General features: G+C 42.2%; 1 protein-coding gene across 1 annotated transcript in view; it reads right to left on the reverse strand.

The window, feature by feature from the left end:
* Nucleotides 1–26340, reverse strand: part of LOC115126216 (laminin subunit alpha-5-like) — a 323432-nt gene that overhangs the window by 181787 nt on the left and 115305 nt on the right. The window contains exons 13-21 of the mRNA XM_065021107.1: nt 22312–22449; nt 16136–16273; nt 13886–14023; nt 10123–10275; nt 9734–9786; nt 9118–9223; nt 8421–8520; nt 8073–8229; nt 101–230 (exon numbers count right to left, since the gene is read on the reverse strand). Of these exons, the coding sequence (XP_064877179.1) occupies nt 101–230; nt 8073–8229; nt 8421–8520; nt 9118–9223; nt 9734–9786; nt 10123–10275; nt 13886–14023; nt 16136–16273; nt 22312–22449 (1113 nt within the window). The remainder of the gene's footprint in view (nt 1–100; nt 231–8072; nt 8230–8420; nt 8521–9117; nt 9224–9733; nt 9787–10122; nt 10276–13885; nt 14024–16135; nt 16274–22311; nt 22450–26340) is intronic.

The following is a 26340-nucleotide window of genomic DNA, read 5'->3' on the forward strand; positions in this document are numbered from 1 at the left end:
AGAAAGAGTGCAATCAATATTCCTTTAATTCATCTCTACAAACCATCAGATGCTGTAATCAGGTCTGGTCATTTCTGATCAGCTGGTCTGTGAAACGTACCTTTCCGGCTCTTCTGATAGGCTGTTATTTTGCCATTGGAGACAACAGCCTCAGAGTTGACATATCTGAGAATGAACCTCGTGAGGTAGACATCCACCTCACTCACGTGCACCGACAGTTTGACCGCGCTCTGAGGGACGAAGAGGGGGAGGAGGAGGAAGAGGATGAGGAGGTAGAAGAGGATTAGGAGGTGGAAGACGAGGAAGGAGCAAGAAGAGGAGGGTGGGAGGAAGAAGTGGATGAGGTGGCAATGAAGGCGGTGGAGGAAGAGTGTAGAGGAGGAAGAGGAGGAGAGGGGTAGAAGAGGAGGATGAAGAGGAGAGGGTAGAGGAGGGGGAAGAGGTGTAAAGAAAATTATAAGGTCTGCGTTAAAAACCCTGTGGTAGGATGAGAGTTTAGAGGACTCGGGGGGTTCAGGGTTTCCAGTGCCTAAGAAACCGTTGACCAATGACAGGAAGTGCAGCCACCGCTAGTTCTAGACCCCGCCTCTGCATGCCACTACCAGCTAATCACCAGCTACCTCTGTTAGAGGTCACACTCACACCCAGGTCACACGCACACCCAGGTCACACTCACACCCAGGTCACACTCACACCCAGGTCACACTCACACCCAGGTCACACTCACACCCAGCCTCTCTATCCATGGGGAGAAGTTATAGAAGAGCAGGGAGGAGAGGAGAAGAAAGGAGGGACTGGGAGAAGAAGGGTTAGGGAGGAAGGATGGAAGGATGGAGGAGGAGAAGGGATGGAGAGAGGAGGGAGGGGAGAGGGAGGAGAGGAGAAGAAAGGAGGGACTGGGAGAAGAAGGGTTAGGGAGGAAGGATGGAGGAGGAGAAGGGATGGAGAGAGGAGGGAGGGGAGAGGGAGGAGAGGGAAGAAAGGAGGGACTGGGAGAAGAAGGGTTAGGGCTGCACAACAAATGACCTATTCCCTATATAGTGCACTAAATAGGGAATAGGGTGCCATTTTGGGTTGAAGCCTAGGATACCACTGAGTCCGACACAGTTATTCCCATCTTCCAGGATGCACACCCTGCCCATCATGTCCAGGCCACCGCGGTTCACATAGTGCAAGACTATTTGAAACAGGTCCGGAGAGCTAACCGAGACTTGAACCACCACCTTAGACTGGCGGGAGGGCATGGAGAGAAATGGAGAGGTAGGGGGGGAAGGGAGGAAGGAGGGGGGATGGAGAGGAGGGGAGAAGAGGAAGGATGGAGGAGGAGAAGGGATGGAGAGAGGAGGGAGGGGAGAGGGAAAGAGGAGGCGAAGGGATGGAGAGGAGGAGAGAGGGAAGGGAGATGAGGGTGGAAGGGAGATGAGGAAGGAGGGAGGGAGGGGAGGGAGTTAGGGGGAGAAGGGATAAGAGGAGGGGACAGGAGAGAGGGGAGATGGAGAGGAGGAAGGAGGGAGGATGGAGGAGGAGAAGGGATGGAGAGAGGAGGGATGGTAGAGGGAGAGGAGGAAGGAGGGAGGATGGAGGAGGCGAATGGATGGAGAGGAGGAGAGAGGGAGAGGAGGAAGGAGGGAGGATGGAGGAGGTGAAGGGATGGAGAGAGGAGGGAGATGAGGAAGGAAGGTGGGTACAGGAGAGAGGAGGGAGATGAGGAAGGAAGGTGGGTACAGGAGAGAGGGAAGGGAGATGAGGAAGGAAGGTGGGTACAGGAGAGAGGGAAGGGAGATGAGGAAGGAAGGTGGGTACAGGAGAGAGGGAAGGGAGATGAGAAAGGAAGGTGGGTACAGGAGAGAGGGAAGGGAGATGAGAAAGGAAGGTGGGTACAGGAGAGAGGGAAGGGAGATGAGGAAGGAAGGTGGGTACAGGAGAGAGGGATCCAAAAGAGCCAAAGCAGGGAGGGAAGGCCACTCCTTTATTCCAATAACACCACCACCACTGCAGCCAAAGCCAACCAGTCCAGCACCATAGAGATGGGAAGAGGGCGAACATCCTATCTTTGCCTTTGACCACTTATGTGACAGCATGGGCAGCGCTGTTGAGGGCTTTTAAAGTAGATCATTTCTTCTCGCTTCTTTTCTACTGCCATCTGCAGTGCTAGAATGTTTTATCAGAAATGTAATTTACTGGCTAACGCTGTGTACACAAATGGACGGAATATATTTTGTCCTACGTCCTTTTCACGCAGTCTTGCCCCGCTACTGGTTGGATAAGTGTAGTGTTTATAAGAAGGAGGGGAGCCGGCCTCTCGTCAGAGATCACATTTATTTTGGGGAGATATTACAGTTTCATTCAAGACAGAATAAACATGTTGTTTCAGGTAAAATAAATAATAAATAATAAATATAACATGTTTTGTTTAGTTACATTTGTCTCAATTTGTTTCTGTCACGTTCTGACTTTTATTTCTGTTGTTTTGTCATTATTTAGTATGGTCAGGGCGTGAGTTGGGGTGGGCAGTCTATGTTTGTTTTTCTATGATTTTGGGTATTTCTATGTTTCGGCCCAGTATGGTTCTCAATCAGAGGCAGGTGTCATTAGTTGTCTCTGATTGAGAATCATACTTAGGTAGCCTGGGTTTCACTGTTTGTTTGTGGGTGTTAGTTGCTTGTGTCAGCACAGTTCTCATTATAGCGTCACATTCGTTTATTTATATATATATAAATATATTTTCCGAATTCAAACGGGAGGCAATAGTCATATAATATTGACCTCCAATGTTATAATATTCAACATTCCTATTAAAATAGTACTAATTTATAGTACCTCATTCTGTGGTTAGGTAACTTCCTGTTCTATTGACAGAGTCTGGCAGGACTGTGGTTAGGTAACTTCCTGTTCTATTGACAGACTCTGGCCAGACTGTGGTTAGGTAACTTCCTGTTATATTGACAGAGTCTGGCAGGACTGTGGTTAGGTAACTTCCTGTTCTATTGACAGACTCTGGCCAGACTGTGGTTAGGTAACTTCCTGTTCTATTGACAGAGTCTGGCAGGACTGTGGTTAGGTAACTTCCTGTTATATTGACAGACTCTGGCCAGACTGTGGTTAGGTAACTTCCTGTTATATTGACAGAGTCTGGCCGGACTGTGGTTAGGTAACTTCCTGTTATATTGACAGAGTTTGACCGGACTGTGGTTAGGTAACTTCCTGTTATATTGGCAGACTCTGGCCAGACTGTGGTTAGGTAACTTCCTGTTATATTGACAGAGTCTGGCAGGACTGTGGTTAGGTAACTTCCTGTTATATTGACAGAGTCTGACCGGACTGTGGTTAGGTAACTTCCTGTTATATTGACAGAGTCTGGCAGGACTGTGGTTAGGTAACTTCCTGTTATATTGACAGACACTGGCCAGACTGTGGTTAGGTAACTTCCTGTTATATTGACAGACTCTGGCAGGACTGTGGTTAGGTAACTTCCTGTTCTATTGACAGTCTGGCAGGACTCTGGTTAGGTAACTTCCTGTTCTATTGACAGACTCTGGCAGGACTGTGGTTAGGTAACTTCCTGTTATATTGACAGACTCTGGCCAGACTGTGGTTAGGTAACTTCCTGTTATATTGACAGACTCTGGCCAGACTGTGGTTAGGTAACTTCCTGTTATATTGACAGACTCTGGCCAGACTGTGGTTAGGTAACTTCCTGTTATATTGACAGACTCTGGAAGGACTGTGGTTAGGTAACTTCCTGTTATATTGACAGACACTGGCCAGACTGTGGTTAGGTAACTTCCTGTTATATTGACAGACTCTGGCAGGACTGTGGTTAGGTAACTTCCTGTTATATTGACAGAGTCTGGGAGGACTGTGGTTAGGTAACTTCCTGTTATATTGACAGACTCTGGCCAGACTGTGGTTAGGTAACTTCCTGTTATATTGACAGACTCTGGCCAGACTGTGGTTAGGTAACTTCCTGTTATATTGACAGACTCTGGCTGGACTGTGGTTAGGTAACTTCCTGTTCTATTGACAGAGTCTGGCAGGACTGTGGTTAGGTAACTTCCTGTTCTATTGACAGAGTCTGGCAGGACTGTGGTTAGGTAACTTCCTGTTATATTGACAGAGTCTAGCCGGACTGTGGTTAGGTAACTTCCTGTTATATTGACAGACTCTGGCCAGACTGTGGTTAGGTAACTTCCTGTTATATTGACAGACTCTGGCAGGACTGTGGTTAGGTAACTTCCTGTTATATTGACAGAGTCTGGCAGGACTGTGGTTAGGTAACTTCCTGTTATATTGACAGACTCTGGCAGGACTGTGGTTAGGTAACTTCCTGTTATATTGACAGACTCTGGCAGGACTGTGGTTAGGTAACTTCCTGTTATATTGACAGACTCTGGCCGGACTGTGGTTAGGTAACTTACTGTTCTATTGACAGTCAGGCAGGACTGTGGTTAGGTAACTTCCTGTTCTATTGACAGTCTGGCAGGACTCTGGTTAGGTAACTTCCTGTTCTATTGACAGTCTGGCAGGACTGTGGTTAGGTAACTTCCTGTTCTATTGACAGAGTCTGGCAGGACTGTGGTTAGGTAACTTCCTGTTATATTGACAGAGTCTGGCCGGACTGTGGTTTGGTAACTTCCTGTTATATTGACAGACTCTGGCCAGACTGTGGTTAGGTAACTTCCTGTTATATTGACAGAGTCTGGCAGGACTGTGGTTAGGTAACTTCCTGTTATATTGACAGAGTCTGGCAGGACTGTGGTTAGGTAACTTCCTGTTATATTGACAGACTCTGGCCGGAATGTGGTTAGGTAACTTCCTGTTCTATTGACAGTCTGGCAGGACTGTGGTTAGGTAACTTACTGTTCTATTGACAGTCTGGCAGGACTGTGGTTAGGTAACTTCCTGTTCTATTGACAGTCTGGCAGGACTCTGGTTAGGTAACTTCCTGTTCTATTGACAGACTCTGGCAGGACTGTGGTTAGGTAACTTCCTGTTCTATTGACAGACTCTGGCCAGACTGTGGTTAGGTAACTTCCTGTTATATTGACAGACTCTGGCAGGACTGTGGTTAGGTAACTTCCTGTTATATTGACAGAGTTTGGCAGGACTGTGGTTAGGTAACTTCCTGTTATATTGACAGACTCTGGCCGGACTGTGGTTAGGTAACTTCCTGTTCTATTGACAGTCTGGCAGGACTGTGGTTAGGTAACTTCCTGTTCCAGTGACAGTCTGGCAGGACTGTGGTTAGGTAACTTCCTGTTCTATTGACAGTCTGGCAGGACTGTGGTTAGGTAACTTCCTGTTATATTGACAGACTCTGGCAGGACTGTGGTTAGGTAACTTCCTGTTATATTGACAGAGTCTGGCAGGACTGTGGTTAGGTAACTTCCTGTTATATTGACAGAGTCTGGCCGGACTGTGGTTAGGTAACTTCCTGTTATATTGACAGAGTCTGGCAGGACTGTGGTTAGGTAACTTCCTGTTCTATTGACAGACTCTGGCCGGACTGTGGTTAGGTAACTTCCTGTTATATTGACAGAGTCTGGCAGGACTGTGGTTAGGTAACTTCCTGTTATATTGACAGAGTCTGGCAGGACTGTGGTTAGGTAACTTCCTGTTATATTGACAGAGTCTGGCAGGACTGTGGTTAGGTAACTTCCTGTTCTATTGACGGACTGAATATGATGCAGAGTTTGAAAAATTCCTGTAAAATGCCACTCCGTTGCGAATGGTCCCCATTGAAATGAAGGACATCTGGCGTAACTCAACAGACTGCAAAGTTAGGATGGATGTGTAGGGGGCGTAATTCCTTCTGCTGACCTGGATGTAATTCTGTGATACTTCCTTAATCCATAGGAAGTCCCGCCCAGTTGGCTACTTTAAAAATGGTGAAATCCCTCAATGTGTGCCCTCTATCCATCTCTATGCCGAGCACACCCGCCACCCACGCCACTCCTCCCGCCACTCACCCACCCACCCACGCCACTCCTCCAGCCACTCACCCACCCACCCACGCCACTCCTCCTGCCACTCACCCACCCACTCAATAAAACACACTAGTAGACCCTCAATACAAACACGCTAGTAGACCCTCAATACAAACACGCTAGTAGACCCTCAATACAAACACGCTAGTAGACCCTCAATACAAACACGCTAGTAGACCCTCAATACAAACACGCTAGCTTCAGCCATCATTCACTCAATACAAACACGCTAGCTTCAGCCATCATTCACTCAATACAAACACGCTAGCTTCAGCCATCATTCACTCAATACAAACACGCTAGCTTCAGCCATCATTCACTCAATACAAACACGCTAGCTTCAGCCATCATTCACTCAATACAAACACGCTAGCTTCAGCCATCATTCACTCAATACAAACACGCTAGCTTCAGCCATCATTCACTCAATACAAACACGCTAGCTTCAGCCATCATTCACTCAATACAAACACGCTAGCTTCAGCCATCATTCACTCAATACAAACACGCTAGCTTCAGCCATCATTCACTCAAGCATAAAGCGAGCTGGGATACTATAGATAAACCATAGACCTATTGGATCTTCTTCACAGAGGAGAATAAGTTATGGTTTGCACATGCAGGGTAGAATGACTTCTCGGCCAACAATGATAATACATCTTGTATAGACATTTCATTATCTTAGACTTCAATATAACACGGATCCACTAAGATAATACCAAGGATTTATATAGTAAGGACTAAGATAATACCAAGGATTTATATAGTAAGGACTAAGATAATACCAATGATGTATATAGTAAGGACTAAGATAATACCAAGGATTTATATAGTAAGGACTAAGATAATACCAAGGATTTATATAGTAAGGACTAAGATAATACCAAGGATTTATATAGTAAGGACTAAGATAATACCAAGGATTTATATAGTAAGGACTAAGATAATACCAAGGATTTATATAGTAAGGACTAAGATAATACCAAGGATGTATATAGTAAGGACTAAGATAATACCAAGGATGTATATAGTAAGGACTAAGATAATACCAAGGATGTATATAGTAAGGACTAAGATAATACCAAGGATTTATATAGTAGGGACTAGATTCATCCCTTTAGGAATTAAGTTACTGCTATTGTTTATACAACTATAAAATAAAATAAACATAATTTGTTAACATACAATAGCTGCATGCCCAGAGTGAGACCTAAGGCAATAGAAGGAGGACATATATAGGAGTCCTATACACATATATCTAGTACTGGCCCAGTGTGTGGGTCGAGTGTAGAGCCATTGAGTTATACTGTACACTCAGAGGACAGTTTATTAGGTACATATAGTAATGGGTCAGACCCCTCTTTGCCTCCAGAATAGCCTGAATTCTTCGGGGCATGGGATTCTACAAGTTGTAAGGAAACGTTCAAACGGTGATCGATTGGTATCAAATCAAATCCAATTTTATTTGTCACATACACATCGTTAGCAGATGTTAATGCGAGTGTTTAGCGAAATGCTTGTGCTTCTAGTTCCGACAATGCAGTAATAACCAACACGTAATCTAGCTAACAATTCCAAAACTACTACCTTATAGCCACAAGTGTAAGGGGATAAGAATATGGGACCTAACGTGTGCCAGGGAAACATTCTCCACACCATTACACCTCCAGCCTGTACCGTTGACACCAGGCAGGATGGGGGCCATGGACTCATACTGCTTACGCCAAATCCTGACTCTGCCATCAGCATGACGCAACAGGAACCAGAGATTTTGTCGGACCAGGCAATGTTTAACCACCTTTAATTGTCCATTGTTGGTGATCTCGTTCCCCAGGAGGCCGGCTGTTTCTACCATACTGGATCCGGTATGCCTGGCACCGACGATCATACCACACTCAGTCGCTTAGGTCACTAGTTTGACCCATTGTAATGTTCAATCAAACACGGTAACTGGATGCCGGTCACGGAACCATTTTCGTGAACGGAGTGGTGTACCTAATAAACTGGCCACCGAGTGTATTTAGGCTATATATACACACACTATCTATTACTATAGAGTACATGTCTCGGTTAGAGAAGACTAACCTGTATTAGGGACATCTGAGCGTACCCTCTCCAGCTGAACCTTTCAAATTCCGCGGGGTTATAGCCGAAACGCACCGGCCGCCCGTCCAGCGTGGTACCCTCCTCTATCTCAAACTTCAGGTGGTGCAGGTCTGGAAAGTAGTGGTCCGGACGAGGCCTGGGATGAAGGAGGAAGGAACACTGGTTTTAATGATCCGGTCTTTAAAAGAAGATTCTGTCCTCAGCTGGATACTGTTTCTCAAGGAGTTGAGTTAAAACAGCTATCTAGGGAAAAAAAGTGTTTGGGAACATGTTTTTATTTTGTTTGTGTGATGCAAAGTGAATGTTTTTACACCGGTTTTCAGTCACCTGTTACACTTGGGTCCCTCTACGTTGGGTCTGCAGCGACATCTCCCGTTCCTCTCCCCACAGGACTGTCCCGCTGATCCTCCAATGTCGCACTGACAACCTGCAACACACACCAACACATCTAGATATACTGCAGTACAACCTGCAACACACACACCAACACATCTAGATATACTGGAGTACAACCTGCAACACACACACCAACACATCTAGAGGACCTGATATACTGCTGTACAACCTGCAACACACACACCAACACATCTAGAGGACCTGATATACTGCAGTACAACCTGCAACACACACACCAACACATCTAGATATACTGGAGTACAACCTGCAACACACACACCAACACATCTAGATATACTGGAGTACAACCTGCAACACACACCAACACATCTAGATATACTGCAGTACAACCTGCAACACACACACCAACACATCTAGAGATCATGATGTACTGCAGTACAACCTGCAACACACACACCAACACATCTAGATATACTGCAGTACAACCTGCAACACACACACCAACACATCTAGATATACTGGAGTACAACCTGCAACACACACACCAACACATCTAGATATACTGCAGTACAACCTGCAACACACACACCAACACATCTAGAGATCATGATGTACTGCAGTACACAACCAAGTTCCTACTAGTTCCGACTGGTTCCATGAGGCTTACCTTGACAGCCGAAGAAGCTGTCACTCTGCAGGTTGAAGAATCCATCTTTACACACAGAGCAGGTGCCACCGCACGCATTGGGCTTACAGGGACACTGGCCGTTACTCTGAAACACAGAAACAGAGAGGAGATGTTGTTCAATTATTATTATAATTATTATAATTATTTTATAATTATTATAACAATTATTATTATTTGTATAATTATTATTAGTTGTATAATTATTATAATTATTTGTTAAATTATTTTATAATTATTATTATTGTTATAATTATTATAATAATAATTATTTTTAGTATTAGTATTATTATTATTGTTATAATTATTATTTTTTAAAATTATTTTATTATTATTTCTATAATTATAATATTTTTTTATTATTATTGTATTATTATTATTGTTATAATTATTATAATAATTATTAGTTTTAGTATTATTATTATTTTTATAATTATTATTCTAATTATTATTATTACACTAGTGCTAGCCAGTGTTATTTGCTATGTCCATTCCAAAGAGTATTGAATCACTGAGAAAACGCCATCTTTACTGCTAAACCATATTATTCGCTAAAGTACTGTACGTCCATGTTGTTATTAACATGCCCACTTCTCACCTGAGCACACTCTGCCACACCACCCATTGTCCCTTCAACGTTGCATTCACAGTCTGAGAGAAGGAGGAACACACGGAACATTCATTTCACTACTGGGCTGTCATAGGAATATGAACCTCACAATAACCAACACAATGCCTCCTTTTGATGACATTTAAAGCAGGGGGCGGGCAATTCCAGTCCTCGAAGGGCCTGATTGGTGTCACAGTTTTGCCCCCAGCACCCAGGAAACACACCTGACTCCAATAATCACCTAATCATGATCTTTAGTTTAGAATGCAATTTGATTAATCAGCTGTGTTTGCTGGGGATGGAGAAACAGTGTGACACCAATCAGGCGCTCGAGGACTGGAGTTTGCCCATCCCTGAAGGGTAAAGTTGTGTCTTACTGGAGCATCCATAGACGGTGTCAGGTGACAGGTTCCAGAACAGAGGTTTACACCTGTCACAGGCCACTCCCTCCACATAGAGAAGACACTCACAGGAGCCAATGGTTGGCAGGACCTCGTTCTGTACAGAACCGGCTGGGTTACATGTGTCAGCTGCAGAGCACAGGAAGAAACAAAAAGCTTAGTAAAATACAGGAAACAAATAGCTTAGTAAAATACAGTAAACAAATAGTTTAGTAAAATACAGGAAACAAATAGTTTAGTAAAATACAGGAAACAAATAGTTTAGTAAAATACAGTAAACAAATAGCTTAGTAAAATACAGGAAACAAATAGCTTAGTAAAATACAGGAAACAAATAGCTTAGTAAAATACAGTAAACAAATAGTTTAGTAAAATACAGTAAACAAATAGTATAGTAAAATACAGGAAACAAATAGCTTAGTAAAATAGTCATTATTTTATCTTTCCTTATAGATGGACAATGGACTGGGAGATACAAATCAAGTCACGTGCGCCGAATACAACAACAACCTAACAGTGAAATGCTTCCTTACAAGCCCTTAACTAATAATGCTGATGGAAGCAAATAGAGTTCAAAACATATACAGGGTGTAACGGTACAGAGTCAATGTGGAGGCTATATACAGGGTATTACGGTACAGAGTCAATGTGGAGGCTATATACAGGGTGTTACGGTACAGAGTCAATGAGGAGGCTATATACAGGGTGTTACGGTACAGAGTCAATGTGGAGGCTATATACAGGGTGTTACGGTACAGAGTCAATGAGGAGGCTATATACAGGGTATTACGGTACAGAGTCAATGTGGAGGCTATATACAGGGTGTTACGGTACAGAGTCAATGAGGAGGCTATATACAGGGTGTTACGGTACAGAGTCAATGTGGAGGCTATATACAGGGTGTTACGGTACAGAGTCAATGAGGAGGCTATATACAGGGTATTACGGTACAGAGTCAATGTGGAGGCTATATACAGGGTATTACGGTACAGCGTCAATGTGGAGGCTATATACAGGGTATTACGGTACAGAGTCAATGAGGAGGCTATATACAGGGTATTACGGTACAGAGTCAATGTGGAGGCTATATACAGGGTATTACGGTACAGAGTCAATGTGGAGGCTATATACAGGGTGTTACGGTACAGAGTCAATGAGGAGGCTATATACAGGGTGTTACGGTACAGAGTCAATGTGGAGGCTATATACAGGGTGTTACGGTACAGAGTCAATGTGGAGGCTATATACAGGGTGTTACGGTACAGAGTCAATGTGGAGGCTATATACAGGGTGTTACGGTACAGAGTCAATGAGGAGGCTATATACAGGGTATTACGGTACAGAGTCAATGTGGAGGCTATATACAGGGTATTACGGTACAGCGTCAATGTGGAGGCTATATACAGGGTATTACGGTACAGAGTCAATGAGGAGGCTATATACAGGGTATTACGGTACAGAGTCAATGTGGAGGCTATATACAGGGTATTACGGTACAGAGTCAATGTGGAGGCTATATACAGGGTGTTACGGTACAGAGTCAATGAGGAGGCTATATACAGGGTGTTACGGTACAGAGTCAATGAGGAGGCTATATACAGGGTATTACGGTACAGAGTCAATGTGGAGGCTATATACAGGGTATTACGGTACAGCGTCAATGTGGAGGCTATATACAGGGTATTACGGTACAGAGTCAATGAGGAGGCTATATACAGGGTATTACGGTACAGAGTCAATGTGGAGGCTATATACAGGGTATTACGGTACAGAGTCAATGTGGAGGCTATATACAGGGTATTACGGTACAGAGTCAATGTGGAGGCTATATACAGGGTATTACGGTACAGAGTCAATGTGGAGGCTATATACAGGGGGTACCAGTACAGAGTCAGTGTGGAGGCTATATACAGGGGGTACCGGTACAGAGTCCATGTGGAGGCTATATACAGGGGGTACTGGTACAGAGTCACTGTGGAGGCTATATACAGGAGATACCGGTACAGAGTCAATGTGGAGGCTATATACAGGGTGTAACGGTACAGAGTCAATGTAGAGGCTATATACAGGGGATACCGGTACAGAGTCAATGTGGAGGCTATATACAGAGGATTACGGTACAGAGTCAATGTGGAGGCTATATACAGGGGGGTACCGGTACAGAGTCAATGAGGAGGCTATATACAGGGTATTACGGTACAGAGTCAATGTGGAGGCTATATACAGGGTATTACGGTACAGAGTCAATGTGGAGGCTATATACAGGGTATTACGGTACAGAGTCAATGAGGAGGCTATATACAGGGTGTAACGGTACAGAGTCAATGTAGAGGCTATATACAGGGGATACCGGTACAGAGTCAATGTGGAGGCTATATACAGAGGATTACGGTACAGAGTCAATGTGGAGGCTATATACAGGGGGGTACCGGTACAGAGTCAATGAGGAGGCTATATACAGGGTATTACGGTACAGAGTCAATGTGGAGGCTATATACAGGGTATTACGGTACAGAGTCAATGTGGAGGCTATATACAGGGTATTACGGTACAGAGTCAATGTGGAGGCTATATACAGGGGGTACCGGTACAGAGTCAATGAGGAGGCTATATACAGGGGGTACCGGTACAGAGTCAATGAGGAGGCTATATACAGGGGGTACCGGTACAGAGTCAATGAGGAGGCTATATACAGGGGGTACCGGTACAGAGTCAATATGGAGGCTATATACAGGGGGTACCGGTACAGAGTCAATATGGAGGCTATATACAGGGGGTACCGGTACAGAGTCAATGAGGAGGCTATATACAGGGGGTACCGGTACAGAGTCAATGAGGAGGCTATATACAGGGGGTACCGGTACAGAGTCAATATGGAGGCTATATACAGGGGGTACGGTACAGAGTCAATATGGAGGCTATATACAGGGGTACCGGTACAGAGTCAATGAGGAGGCTATATACAGGGGGTACCGGTACAGAGTCAATGAGGAGGCTATATACAGGGGGTACCGGTACAGAGTCAATATGGAGGCTATATACAGGGGATACCGGTACAGAGTCAATGTGGAGGCTATATACAGGGGATACCGGTACAGAGTCAATGTGGAGGCTATATACAGGGGGTACCGGTACAGAGTCAATGTGGAGGCTATATACAGGGGTACGGTACAGAGTCAATATGGAGGCTATATACAGGGGGTACCGGTACAGAGTCAATATGGAGGCTATATACAGGGGGTACCGGTACAGAGTCAATGTGGAGGCTATATACAGGGGGTACCGGTACAGAGTCAATATGGAGGCTATATACAGAGGGTACCGGTACAGAGTCAATATGGAGGCTATATACAGAGGGTACCGGTACAGAGTCAATGAGGAGGCTATATACAGGGGGTACCGGTACAGAGTCAATGAGGAGGCTATATACAGGGGGTACCGGTACAGAGTCAATGAGGAGGCTATATACAGGGGGTACCGGTACAGAGTCAATATGGAGGCTATATACAGAGTCAATATGGAGGCTATATACAGGGGGTACCGGTACAGAGTCAATATGGAGGCTATATACAGAGTCAATGTGGAGGTTGAGATCGAAATCGAGATTGATATTGAATGTACAGTATGTGTGTATTATATGAGCAAAGGGACTGAATTAATTTGTCATTGAGGGATGATAAAGCTCTATTGATTGATTAATTGATTGACTGAATGACCAAGTCCATAGGAGGTCACCTACCTTGGCAGAGAGGGAATCCGTAGGTTCCAGAGCTGCAGGTGTCACACCTCTGTCCCACGACGTTGGGTAGACAGGTACACTGACCACTCACCTGGTCACAGCTACTGAACCTGGAGCCCTCAGCTGAGCACTGACAAGCTGAGGGAGGAGAGAGATATTAATACATTAGCATAGTAGCTGGGGAGACAGGAGAGAGAGGAGGGAGTTAGCCAGCTAGCATTTAGCTAGATTCAGACTTGAATTTAGTGGCAGATTAGACAGGATAATAAACACATGACAGATTAGACAGGGTAATAAACACATAACAGATTAGACAGGGTAATAAACACATAACAGATTAGACAGGGTAATAAACACATAACAACATAACAGATTAGACAGGGTAATAAACACATAACAACATGACAGATTAGACAGGGTAATAAACACATGACAGATTAGACAGGGTAATAAACACATGACGGATTAGACAGGGTAATAAACACATAACAGATTAGACAGGGTAATAAACACATAACAGATTAGACAGGGTAATAAACACATAACAACATGACAGATTAGACAGGGTAATAAACACATAACAGATTAGACAGGGTAATAAACACATAACAGATTAGACAGTGTAATAAACACATAACAACATGACAGATTAGACAGGGTAATAAACACATGACAGATTAGACAGGGTAATAAACACATGACAGATTAGACAGGGTAATAAACACATAACAACATGACAGATTAGACAGGGTAATAAACACATAACAGATTAGACAGGGTAATAAACACATAACAGATTAGACAGGGTAATAAACACATGACGGATTAGACAGGGTAATAAACACATAACAGATTAGACAGGGTAATAAACACATAACAACATGACAGATTAGACAGGGTAATAAACACATAACAGATTAGACAGGGTAATAAACACATAACAACATAACAGATTAGACAGGGTAATAAACACATAACAGATTAGACAGGGTAATAAACACATAACAACATGACAGATTAGACAGGGTAATAAACACATAACAACATGACAGATTAGACAGGGTAATAAACATATGACAGATTAGACAGGGTAATAAACACATAACAGATTAGACAGGGTAATAAACACATAACAGATTAGACAGGGTAATAAACACATAACAACATGACAGATTAGACAGGGTAATAAACACATAACAACATGACAGATTAGACAGGGTAATAAACACATGACAGATTAGACAGGGTAATAAACACATAACAACATAACAGATTAGACAGGGTAATAAACACATAACAACATAACAGATTAGACCTGGTACAGAGTCAATGTGGAGGCTATATACAGGGTATTACGGTACAGAGTCAATGTGGAGGCTATATACAGGGTATTACGGTACAGAGTCAATGTGGAGGCTATATACAGGGGGTACCGGTACAGAGTCAATGAGGAGGCTATATACAGGGGGTACTGGTACAGAGTCAATGTGGAGGCTATATACAGGGGGGTACCGGTACAGAGTCAATGAGGAGGCTATATACAGGGTATTACGGTACAGAGTCAATGTGGAGGCTATATACAGGGTATTACGGTACAGAGTCAATGTGGAGGCTATATACAGGGGGTACCGGTACAGAGTCAATGAGGAGGCTATATACAGGGGGTACTGGTACAGAGTCAATGTGGAGGTTATATACAGGGGGTACTGGTACAGAGTCAATGAGGAGGCTATATACAGGGGGTACCGGTACAGAGTCAATGAGGAGGCTATATACAGAGTCAATGTGGAGGCTATATACAGAGTCAATGAGGAGGCTATATACAGGGGGTACCGGTACAGAGTCAATGAGGAGGCTATATACAGGGGGTACCGGTACAGAGTCAATGAGGAGGCTATATACAGGGGGTACCGGTACAGAGTCAATGAGGAGGCTATATACAGGGGGTACCGGTACAGAGTCAATGAGGAGGCTATATACAGGGGGTACCGGTACAGAGTCAATATGGAGGCTATATACAGAGTCAATATGGAGGCTATATACAGGGGGTACCGGTACAGAGTCAATATGGAGGCTATATACAGAGTCAATGTGGAGGTTGAGATCGAAATCGAGATTGATATTGAATGTACAGTATGTGTGTATTATATGAGCAAAGGGACTGAATTAATTTGTCATTGAGGGATGATAAAGCTCTATTGATTGATTAATTGATTGACTGAATGACCAAGTCCATAGGAGGTCACCTACCTTGGCAGAGAGGGAATCCGTAGGTTCCAGAGCTGCAGGTGTCACACCTCTGTCCCACGACGTTGGGTAGACAGGTACACTGACCACTCACCTGGTCACAGCTACTGAACCTGGAGCCCTCAGCTGAGCACTGACAAGCTGAGGGAGGAGAGAGATATTAATACATTAGCATAGTAGCTGGGGAGACAGGAGAGAGAGGAGGGAGTTAGCCAGCTAGCATTTAGCTAGATTCAGACTTGAATTTAGTGGCAGATTAGACAGGGTAATAAACACATAACAACATGACAGATTAGACAGGGTAATAAATACATAACAACATGACAGATTAGACAGGGTAATAAACACATAACAGATTAGACAGGGTAATAAACACATGACGGATTAGACAGGGTAATAAACACATAACAACATGACAGATTAGACAGGGTAATAAACACATAACAACATGACAGATTAGACAGGGTAATAAACACATAACAACATGACAGATTAGACAGGGTAATAAACACATAACAACATGACAGATTAGACAGGGTAATAAACACATGACAGATTAGACAGGGTAATAAACACATAACAACATAACAGATTAGACAGGGTAATAAACACATGACAGATCAGACAGGGTAATAAACACATAACAACATAACAGATTAGACAGGGTAATAAACACATGACAGATCAGACAGGGTAATAAACACATAACAGATTAGACAGGGTAATAAACACATAACAACATGACAGATTAGACAGGGTAATAAACACATAACAACATAACAGATTAGACAGGGTAATAAACACATGACAGATCAGACAGGGTAATAAACACATAACAGATTAGACAGGGTAATAAACACATAACAACATGACAGATTAGACAGGGTAATAAACACATAACAACATAACAGATTAGACAGGGTAATAAACACATAACAACATGACAGATTAGACAGGGTAATAAACACATAACAGATTAGACAGGGTAATAAACACATAACAACATGACAGATTAGACAGGGTAATAAACACATAACAACATAACAGATTAGACAGGGTAATAAACACATAACAACATGACAGATTAGACAGGGTAATAAACACATGACAGATTAGACAGGGTAATAAACACATAACAACATAACAGATTAGACAGGGTAATAAACACATAACAGATTAGACAGGGTAATAAACACATAACAACATAACAGATTAGACAGGGTAATAAACACATGACAGATTAGACAGGGTAATAAACACACAACAACATAACAGATTAGACAGGGTAATAAACACATAACAACATGACAGATTAGACAGGGTAATAAACACATGACAGATTAGACAGGGTAATAAACACATAACAACATAACAGATTAGACAGGGTAATAAACACATAACAGATTAGACAGGGTAATAAACACATAACAACATAACAGATTAGACAGGGTAATAAACACATAACAGATTAGACAGGGTAATAAACACATAACAACATGACAGATTAGACAGGGTAATAAACACATAACAGATTAGACAGGGTAATAAACACATAACAACATAATAGATTAGACAGGGTAATAAACACATAACAACATAACAGATTAGACAGGGTAATAAACACATAACAACATAACAGATTAGACAGGGTAATAAATACATAACAACATGACAGATTAGACAGGGTAATAAACACATAACAACATGACAGATTAGACAGGGTAATAAACACATAACAACATGACAGATTAGACAGGGTAATAAACACATAACAGATTAGACAGGGTAATAAACACATAACAACATGACAGATTAGACAGGGTAATAAACACATAACAACATGACAGATTAGACAGGGTAATAAACACATAACAGATTAGACAGGGTAATAAACACATAACAACATAACAGATTAGACAGGGTAATAAACACATAACAACATGACATATTAGACAGGGTAATAAACACATAACAACATGACAGATTAGACAGGGTAATAAACACATAACAGATTAGACAGGGTAATAAACACATAACAACATGACAGATTAGACAGGGTAATAAACACATAACAACATAACAGATTAGACAGGGTAATAAACACATGACAGATCAGACAGGGTAATAAACACATAACAACATAACAGATTAGACAGGGTAATAAACACATGACAGATCAGACAGGGTAATAAACACATAACAGATTAGACAGGGTAATAAACACATAACAACATGACAGATTAGACAGGGTAATAAACACATAACAGATTAGACAGGGTAATAAACACATAACAACATGACAGATTAGACAGGGTAATAAACACATAACAGATTAGACAGGGTAATAAACACATAACAACATAACAGATTAGACAGGGTAATAAACACATAACAGATTAGACAGGGTAATAAACACATAACAGATTAGACAGGGTAATAAACACATAACAGATTAGACAGGGTAATAAACACATAACAGATTAGACAGGGTAATAACAACATGACAGATTAGACAGGGTAATAAACACATACAACGCAGACGGCCGCCCATCTTTTAACAAAGTGCCTTGGACATATTTAGAACTTAGTTTTAGATATTGAAGCAATCTGATTTTAACAACCAATCAGGCTTTGAGATGTCGTCTGAACTCGGACAACTTACACGTGCAGCCGGGGAAGCCGTAGAAACCAGGAGCACACTGGTCACAGGCGGGGAAGCCGTAGAAACCAGGAGCACACTGGTCACAGGCGGGGAAGCCATAGAAACCAGGAGCACACTGGTCACAGGCGGGGAAGCCTTAGAAACCAGGAGCACACTGGTCACAGGCGGGGAAGCCATAGAAACCAGGAGCACACTGGTCACAGGCGGGGAAGCCATAGAAACCAGGAGCACACTGGTCACAGGCGGGGAAGCCTTAGAAACCAGGAGCACACTGGTCACAGGCGGGGAAGCCGTAGAAACCAGGAGCACACTGGTCACAGGCGGGGAAGCCATAGAAACCAGGAGCACACTGGTCACAGGCGGGGAAGCCATAGAAACCAGGAGCACACTGGTCACAGGCGGGGAAGCCATAGAAACCAGGAGCACACTGGTCACAGGCGGGGAAGCCGTAGAAACCAGGAGCACACTGGTCACAGGCGGGGAAGCCGTAGAAACCAGGAGCACACTGGTCACAGGCGGGGAAGCCGTAGAAACCAGGAGCACACTGGTCACAGGCGGGGAAGCCGTAGAAACCAGGAGCACACTGGTCACAGGCGGGGAAGCCGTAGAAACCAGGAGCACACTGGTCACAGGCGGGGAAGCCGTAGAAACCAGGAGCACACTGGACACAGGCGGCGCCGCTGTAGTTGGGTCTGCAGTGGCAGTGGCCCGACACACTGCAGCTGGAGCCCAGGGAGGTGTGAGGATCACAGGTGCACACTGGGTAAACAGGAAGTGACAACATTAGATAATGGCCGTGTTCACCAACTGAGCAGACTGACCTGTCGACAAATCCATGGTCCTGTCTGTATATCAGTATTGAGCTGTATATCAGTATTGAGCTGTATATCCATGGTCCTGTCTGTATATCAGTATTGAGCTGTATATCAGTATTGAGCTGTATATCAGTATTGAGCTGTATATCCATGGTCCTGTCTGTATATCAGTATTGAGCTGTATATCCGTGGTCCTGTCTGTATATCGGTATTGAGCTGTATATCAGTATTGAGCTGTATATCCATGGTCCTGTGTGCTGTGTCAGTATTGAGCTGTATATCAGTATTGAGCTGTATATCAGTATTGAGCTGTATATCCATGGTCCTGTCTGTATATCGGTATTGAGCTGTATATCAGTATTGAGCTGTATATCCATGGTCCTGTGTGCTGTGTCAGTATTGAGCTGTATATCAGTATTGAGCTGTATATCAGTATTGAGCTGTATATCAGTATTGAACAGTATATCAGTATGAGTATTGAGCTGTATATCCATGGTCCTGTGTGTTGTGTCAGTATTGAGCTGTATATCAGTATTGAGCTGCATATCAGTATTGAGCTCTATATCAGTATTGAGCTGTATATCAGTATTGAGCTCTATATCAGTATTGAGCTCTATATCAGTATTGAGCTGTATATCCATGGTCCTGTGTGTTGTGTCAGTATTGAGCTGCATATCAGTATTGAGCTGTATATCCATGGTCCTGTCTGTTGTGTCAGTATTGAGCTGTATATCAGTATTGAGCTCTATATCAGTATTGAGCTGTATATCCATGGTCCTGTCTGTTGTGTCAGTATTGAGCTGTATATCAGTATTGAGCTCTATATCAGTATTGAGCTGTATATCCATGGTCCTGTCTGTTGTGTCAGTATTGAGCTGTATATCATTATTGAGCTGTATATCCATGGTCCTGTCTGTATATCAGTATTGAGCTGTATATCAGTATTGAGCTGTATATCCGTGGTCCTGTCTGTATATCGGTAGTGAGCTGTATATCAGTATTGAGCTGTATATCCATGGTCCTGTCTGTATATCGGTAGTGAGCTGTATATCGGTAGTGAGCTGTATATCAGTATTGAGCTGTATATCCATGGTCCTGTCTGTATATCAGTATTGAGCTGTATATCCGTGGTCCTGTCTGTATATCGGTATTGAGCTGTATATCAGTATTGAGCTGTATATCCATGGTCCTGTGTGCTGTGTCAGTATTGAGCTGTATATCAGTATTGAGCTGTATATCAGTATTGAGCTGTATATCCATGGTCCTGTCTGTATATCGGTATTGAGCTGTATATCAGTATTGAGCTGTATATCCATGGTCCTGTGTGCTGTGTCAGTATTGAGCTGTATATCAGTATTGAGCTGTATATCAGTATTGAGCTGTATATCAGTATTGAACAGTATATCAGTATGAGTATTGAGCTGTATATCCATGGTCCTGTGTGTTGTGTCAGTATTGAGCTGTATATCAGTATTGAGCTGCATATCAGTATTGAGCTCTATATCAGTATTGAGCTGTATATCAGTATTGAGCTCTATATCAGTATTGAGCTCTATATCAGTATTGAGCTGTATATCCATGGTCCTGTGTGTTGTGTCAGTATTGAGCTGCATATCAGTATTGAGCTGTATATCCATGGTCCTGTCTGTTGTGTCAGTATTGAGCTGTATATCAGTATTGAGCTCTATATCAGTATTGAGCTGTATATCCATGGTCCTGTCTGTTGTGTCAGTATTGAGCTGTATATCAGTATTGAGCTCTATATCAGTATTGAGCTGTATATCCATGGTCCTGTCTGTTGTGTCAGTATTGAGCTGTATATCATTATTGAGCTGTATATCCATGGTCCTGTCTGTATATCAGTATTGAGCTGTATATCAGTATTGAGCTGTATATCCGTGGTCCTGTCTGTATATCGGTAGTGAGCTGTATATCAGTATTGAGCTGTATATCCATGGTCCTGTCTGTATATCGGTAGTGAGCTGTATATCGGTAGTGAGCTGTATATCAGTAGTGAGCTGTATATCAGTACTGAGCTGTATATCAGTAGTGAGCTGTATATCAGTACTGAGCTGTATATCAGTAGTGAGCTGTATATCAGTAGTGAGCTGTATATCAGTAGTGAGCTGTATATCAGTAGTGAGCTGTATATCAGTATTGAGCTGTATATCAGTAGTGAGCTGTATATCAGTAGTGAGCTGTATATCAGTATTGAGCTGTATATCAGTATTGAGCTGTATATCGGTAGTGAGCTGTATATCGGTAGTGAGCTGTATATCGGTAGTGAGCTGTATATCGGTAGTGAGCTGTATATCAGTAGTGAGCTGTATATCAGTAGTGAGCTGTATATCAGTAGTGAGCTGTATATCGGTAGTGAGCTGTATATCGGTAGTGAGCTGTATATCAGTACTGAGCTGTATATCAGTATTGAGCTGTATATCCATGGTCCTGTCTGTTGTGTCAGCTTTCTGAAGAGACAGACATTTAGCAGACAATGTTTTTTGGAGCCAATGTGTTGGCAGACAGACAGTCACGTCGGCAGAGGGGGTAACAATGTGTTGGCAGACAGACAGTCACGTCGGCAGAGGGGGTAACAATGTGTTGGCAGACAGACAGTCACGTCGGCAGAGGGGGTAACAATGTGTTGGCAGACAGACAGTCACGTCGGCAGAGGGGGTAACAATGTGTTGGCAGATACTCACGTCGGCAGAGGGGGTAGTTGAAGTAGCCTGGAGCACACTGGTCACATGAGTAGCCCTGGAAGCCTTGGTGACACTGGTACTGCCCCGTCAGCGTATCACACCTACCACCTTGGCACCCAGCGCCTGAGCACCGACATGCTGGGGCGGAGGAGAGGGCACACTGGGGTCATTACACAACGAACAAGTGTGTTTGTGTTTGTTTGTGGGGCTGGGGAGTATGAGCATGCCTGACAGTGTGTAGTTATCTAGTGTTTAACTCTGTGTGTAGTTATCTAGTGTATATATCTAGTGTATATCTCAGTGTGTAGTTATCTAGTGTATATCTCAGTGTGTAGTTATCTAGTGTATATATCTAGTGTATATCTCAGTGTGTAGTTATCTAGTGTATATATCTAGTGTATATCTCAGTGTGTAGTTACCTAGTGTATATCTCAGTGTGTAGTTATCTAGTGTATATATCTGTGTGTAGTTATCTAGTGTATATATCTGTGTGTAGTTATCTAGTGTATATCTCAGTGTGTAGTTATCTAGTGTATATATCTAGTGTATATCTCAGTGTGTAGTTATCTAGTGTATATATCTAGTGTATATCTCAGTGTGTAGTTATCTAGTGTATATATCTAGTGTATATCTCAGTGTGTAGTTATCTAGTGTATATATCTAGTGTATATCTCAGTGTGTAGTTATCTAGTGTATATATCTAGTGTATATCTCAGTGTGTAGTTATCTAGTGTATATATCTAGTGTATATATCTGTGTGTAGTTATCTAGTGTATATCTCAGTGTGTAGTTATCTAGTGTATATATCTGTGTGTAGTTATCTAGTGTATATCTCTGTGTGTAGTTAGTGTATATCTCTGTGTGTAGTTATCTAGTGTATATATCTGTGTGTAGTTATCTAGTGTATATCTCAGTGTGTAGTTATCTAGTGTATATATCTAGTGTATATCTCAGTGTGTAGTTATCTAGTGTATATATCTAGTGTATATCTCAGTGTGTAGTTACCTAGTGTATATCTCAGTGTGTAGTTATCTAGTGTATATCTCAGTGTGTATATCTAGTGTATATCTCAGTGTGTAGTTATCTAGTGTATATATCTGTGTGTAGTTAGTTATATCTCTGTGTGTAGTTATCTAGTGTATATATCTGTGTGTAGTTATCTAGTGTATATCTCTGTGTGTAGTTAGTGTATATATCTGTGTGTAGTTATCTAGTGTATATATCTGTGTGTAGTTATCTAGTGTATATATCTGTGTGTAGTTAGTTATATCTCTGTGTGTAGTTATCTAGTGTATATATCTGTGTGTAGTTATCTAGTGTATAGTCTCTCTGGGTGGTATCTAGTGTATATATCTGTGTGTAGTTATCTAGTGTATATCTCTGTGTGTAGTTATCTAGTGTATATATCTGTGTGTAGTTATCTAGTGTATATATCTAGTGTATATCTCAGTGTGTAGTTATCTAGTGTATATCTCAGTGTGTAGTTATCTAGTGTATATATCTAGTGTATATCTCTGTGTGTAGTTAGTGTATATATCTGTGTGTAGTTATCTAGTGTATATATATGTGTGTAGTTATCTAGTGTATATATCTGTGTGTAGTTATCTAGTGTATATATCTGTGTGTAGTTAGTTATATCTCTGTGTGTAGTTATCTAGTGTATATATCTGTGTGTAGTTATCTAGTGTATATCTCTGTGTGTAGTTAGTGTATATATCTGTGTGTAGTTATCTAGTGTATATATCTGTGTGTAGTTATCTAGTGTATATATCTGTGTGTAGTTAGTTATATCTCTGTGTGTAGTTATCTAGTGTATATATCTGTGTGTAGTTATCTAGTGTATAGTCTCTCTGGGTGGTATCTAGTGTATATATCTGTGTGTAGTTATCTAGTGTATATCTCTGTGTGTAGTTATCTAGTGTATATATCTGGCTGGTATCTAGTGTATATCTCAGTGTGTAGTTATCTAGTGTATATATCTGTGTGTAGTTATCCAGTGTAAATATCTGTGTGTAGTTATCTAGTGTATAGTCTCTCTGGGTGGTATCTAGTGTATAGTCTCTCTGGGTGGTATCTAGTGTATATCTCTGGGTGGTATCTAGTGTATAGTCTCTCTGGGTGGTATCTAGTGTATATCTCTGGGTGGTATCTAGTGTATAGTCTCTCTGGGTGGTATCTAGTGTATATCTCTGGGTGGTATCTAGTGTATATCTCTGGGTGGTATCTAGTGTATATCTCTGGGTGGTATCTAGTGTATAGTCTCTCTGGGTGGTATCTAGTGTATAGTCTCTCTGGGTGGTATATAGTGTATAGTCTCTCTGGATGGTATCTAGTGTATAGTCTCTCTGGGTGGTATCTAGTGTATAGTCTCTCTGGGTGGTATCTAGTGTATAGTCTCTCTGGTTGGTATCTAGTGTATAGTCTCTCTGGGTGGTATCTAGTGTATAGTCTCTCTGGGTGGTATCTAGTGTATAGTCTCTCTGGGTGGTATCTAGTGTATAGTCTCTCTGGGTGGTATCTAGTGTATAGTCTCTCTGGGTGGTGTCTAGTGTATAGTCTCTATGGGTGGTATCTAGTGTATAGTCTCTTTGGGTGGTATCTAGTGTATAGTCTCTCTGGATGGTATCTAGTGTATAGTCTCTCTGGGTGGTATCTAGTGTATAGTCTCTATGGGTGGTATCTAGTGTATAGTCTCTTTGGGTGGTATCTAGTGTATAGTCTTTCTGGGTGGTATCTAGTGTATAGTCTCTCTGGGTGGTATCTAGTGTATATATCTGTGTGTAGTTATCTAGTGTATATATATATGTGTGTAGTTATCTAGTGTATATATCTGGCTGGTATCTAGTGTATATCTCAGTGTGTAGTTATCTAGTGTATATCTCTGTGTGTAGTTATCTAGTGTATATATCTGGCTGGTATCTAGTGTATATCTCAGTGTGTAGTTATCTAGTGTATATATCTGTGTGTAGTTATCCAGTGTAAATATCTGTGTGTAGTTATCTAGTGTATAGTCTCTCTGGGTGGTATCTAGTGTATAGTCTCTCTGGGTGGTATCTAGTGTATATCTCTGGGTGGTATCTAGTGTATAGTCTCTCTGGGTGGTATCTAGTGTATATCTCTGGGTGGTATCTAGTGTATAGTCTCTCTGGGTGGTATCTAGTGTATAGTATCTCTGGGTGGTATCTAGTGTATAGTCTCTCTGGGTGGTATCTAGTTATAGTCTCTCTGGGTGGTATCTAGTTATAGTCTCTCTGGGTGGTATCTAGTGTATAGTCTCTCTGGGTGGTATCTAGTGTATAGTCTCTCTGGTTGGTATCTAGTGTATAGTCTCTCCGGGTGGTATCTAGTGTATAGTCTCTCTGGGTGGTATCTAGTGTATAGTCTCTCTGGGTGGTATCTAGTGTATAGTCTCTCTGGGTGGTATCTAGTGTATAGTCTCTCTGGGTGGTATCTAGTGTATAGTCTCTATGGGTGGTATCTAGTGTATAGTCTCTTTGGATGGTATCTAGTGTATAGTCTTTCTGGGTGGTATCTAGTGTATAGTCTCTCTGGGTAATATATATTGTGTATAGTCTCTCTGGGTGGTACCTAGTGTATAGTCTCTCTGGGTGGTACCTAGTGTATAGTCTCTCTGGGTGGTATCTAGTGTATAGTCTCTCTGGGTGGTATCTAGTGTATAGTCTCTCTGGGTGGTATCTAGTGTATAGTCTCTCTGGGTGGTATCTAGTGTATAGTCTCTTTGGGTGGTATCTAGTGTATAGTCTTTCTGGGTGGTATCTAGTGTATAGTCTCTCTGGGTAATATATATTGTGTATAGTCTCTCTGGGTGGTACCTAGTGTATAGTCTCTCTGGGTGGTACCTAGTGTATAGTCTCTCTGGGTGGTATCTAGTGTATAGTCTCTCTGGGTGGTATCTAGTGTATAGTCTCTCTGGGTGGTATCTAGTGTATAGTCTCTCTGGGTGGTATCTAGTTATAGTCTCTCTGGTTGTATCTAGTTATAGTCTCACTGGGTGGTATCTAGTGTATA

This window comes from Oncorhynchus nerka, linkage group LG7 (genome assembly GCF_034236695.1).
Source record: "Oncorhynchus nerka isolate Pitt River linkage group LG7, Oner_Uvic_2.0, whole genome shotgun sequence".
Lineage (NCBI taxonomy): Eukaryota > Metazoa > Chordata > Actinopteri > Salmoniformes > Salmonidae > Oncorhynchus > Oncorhynchus nerka.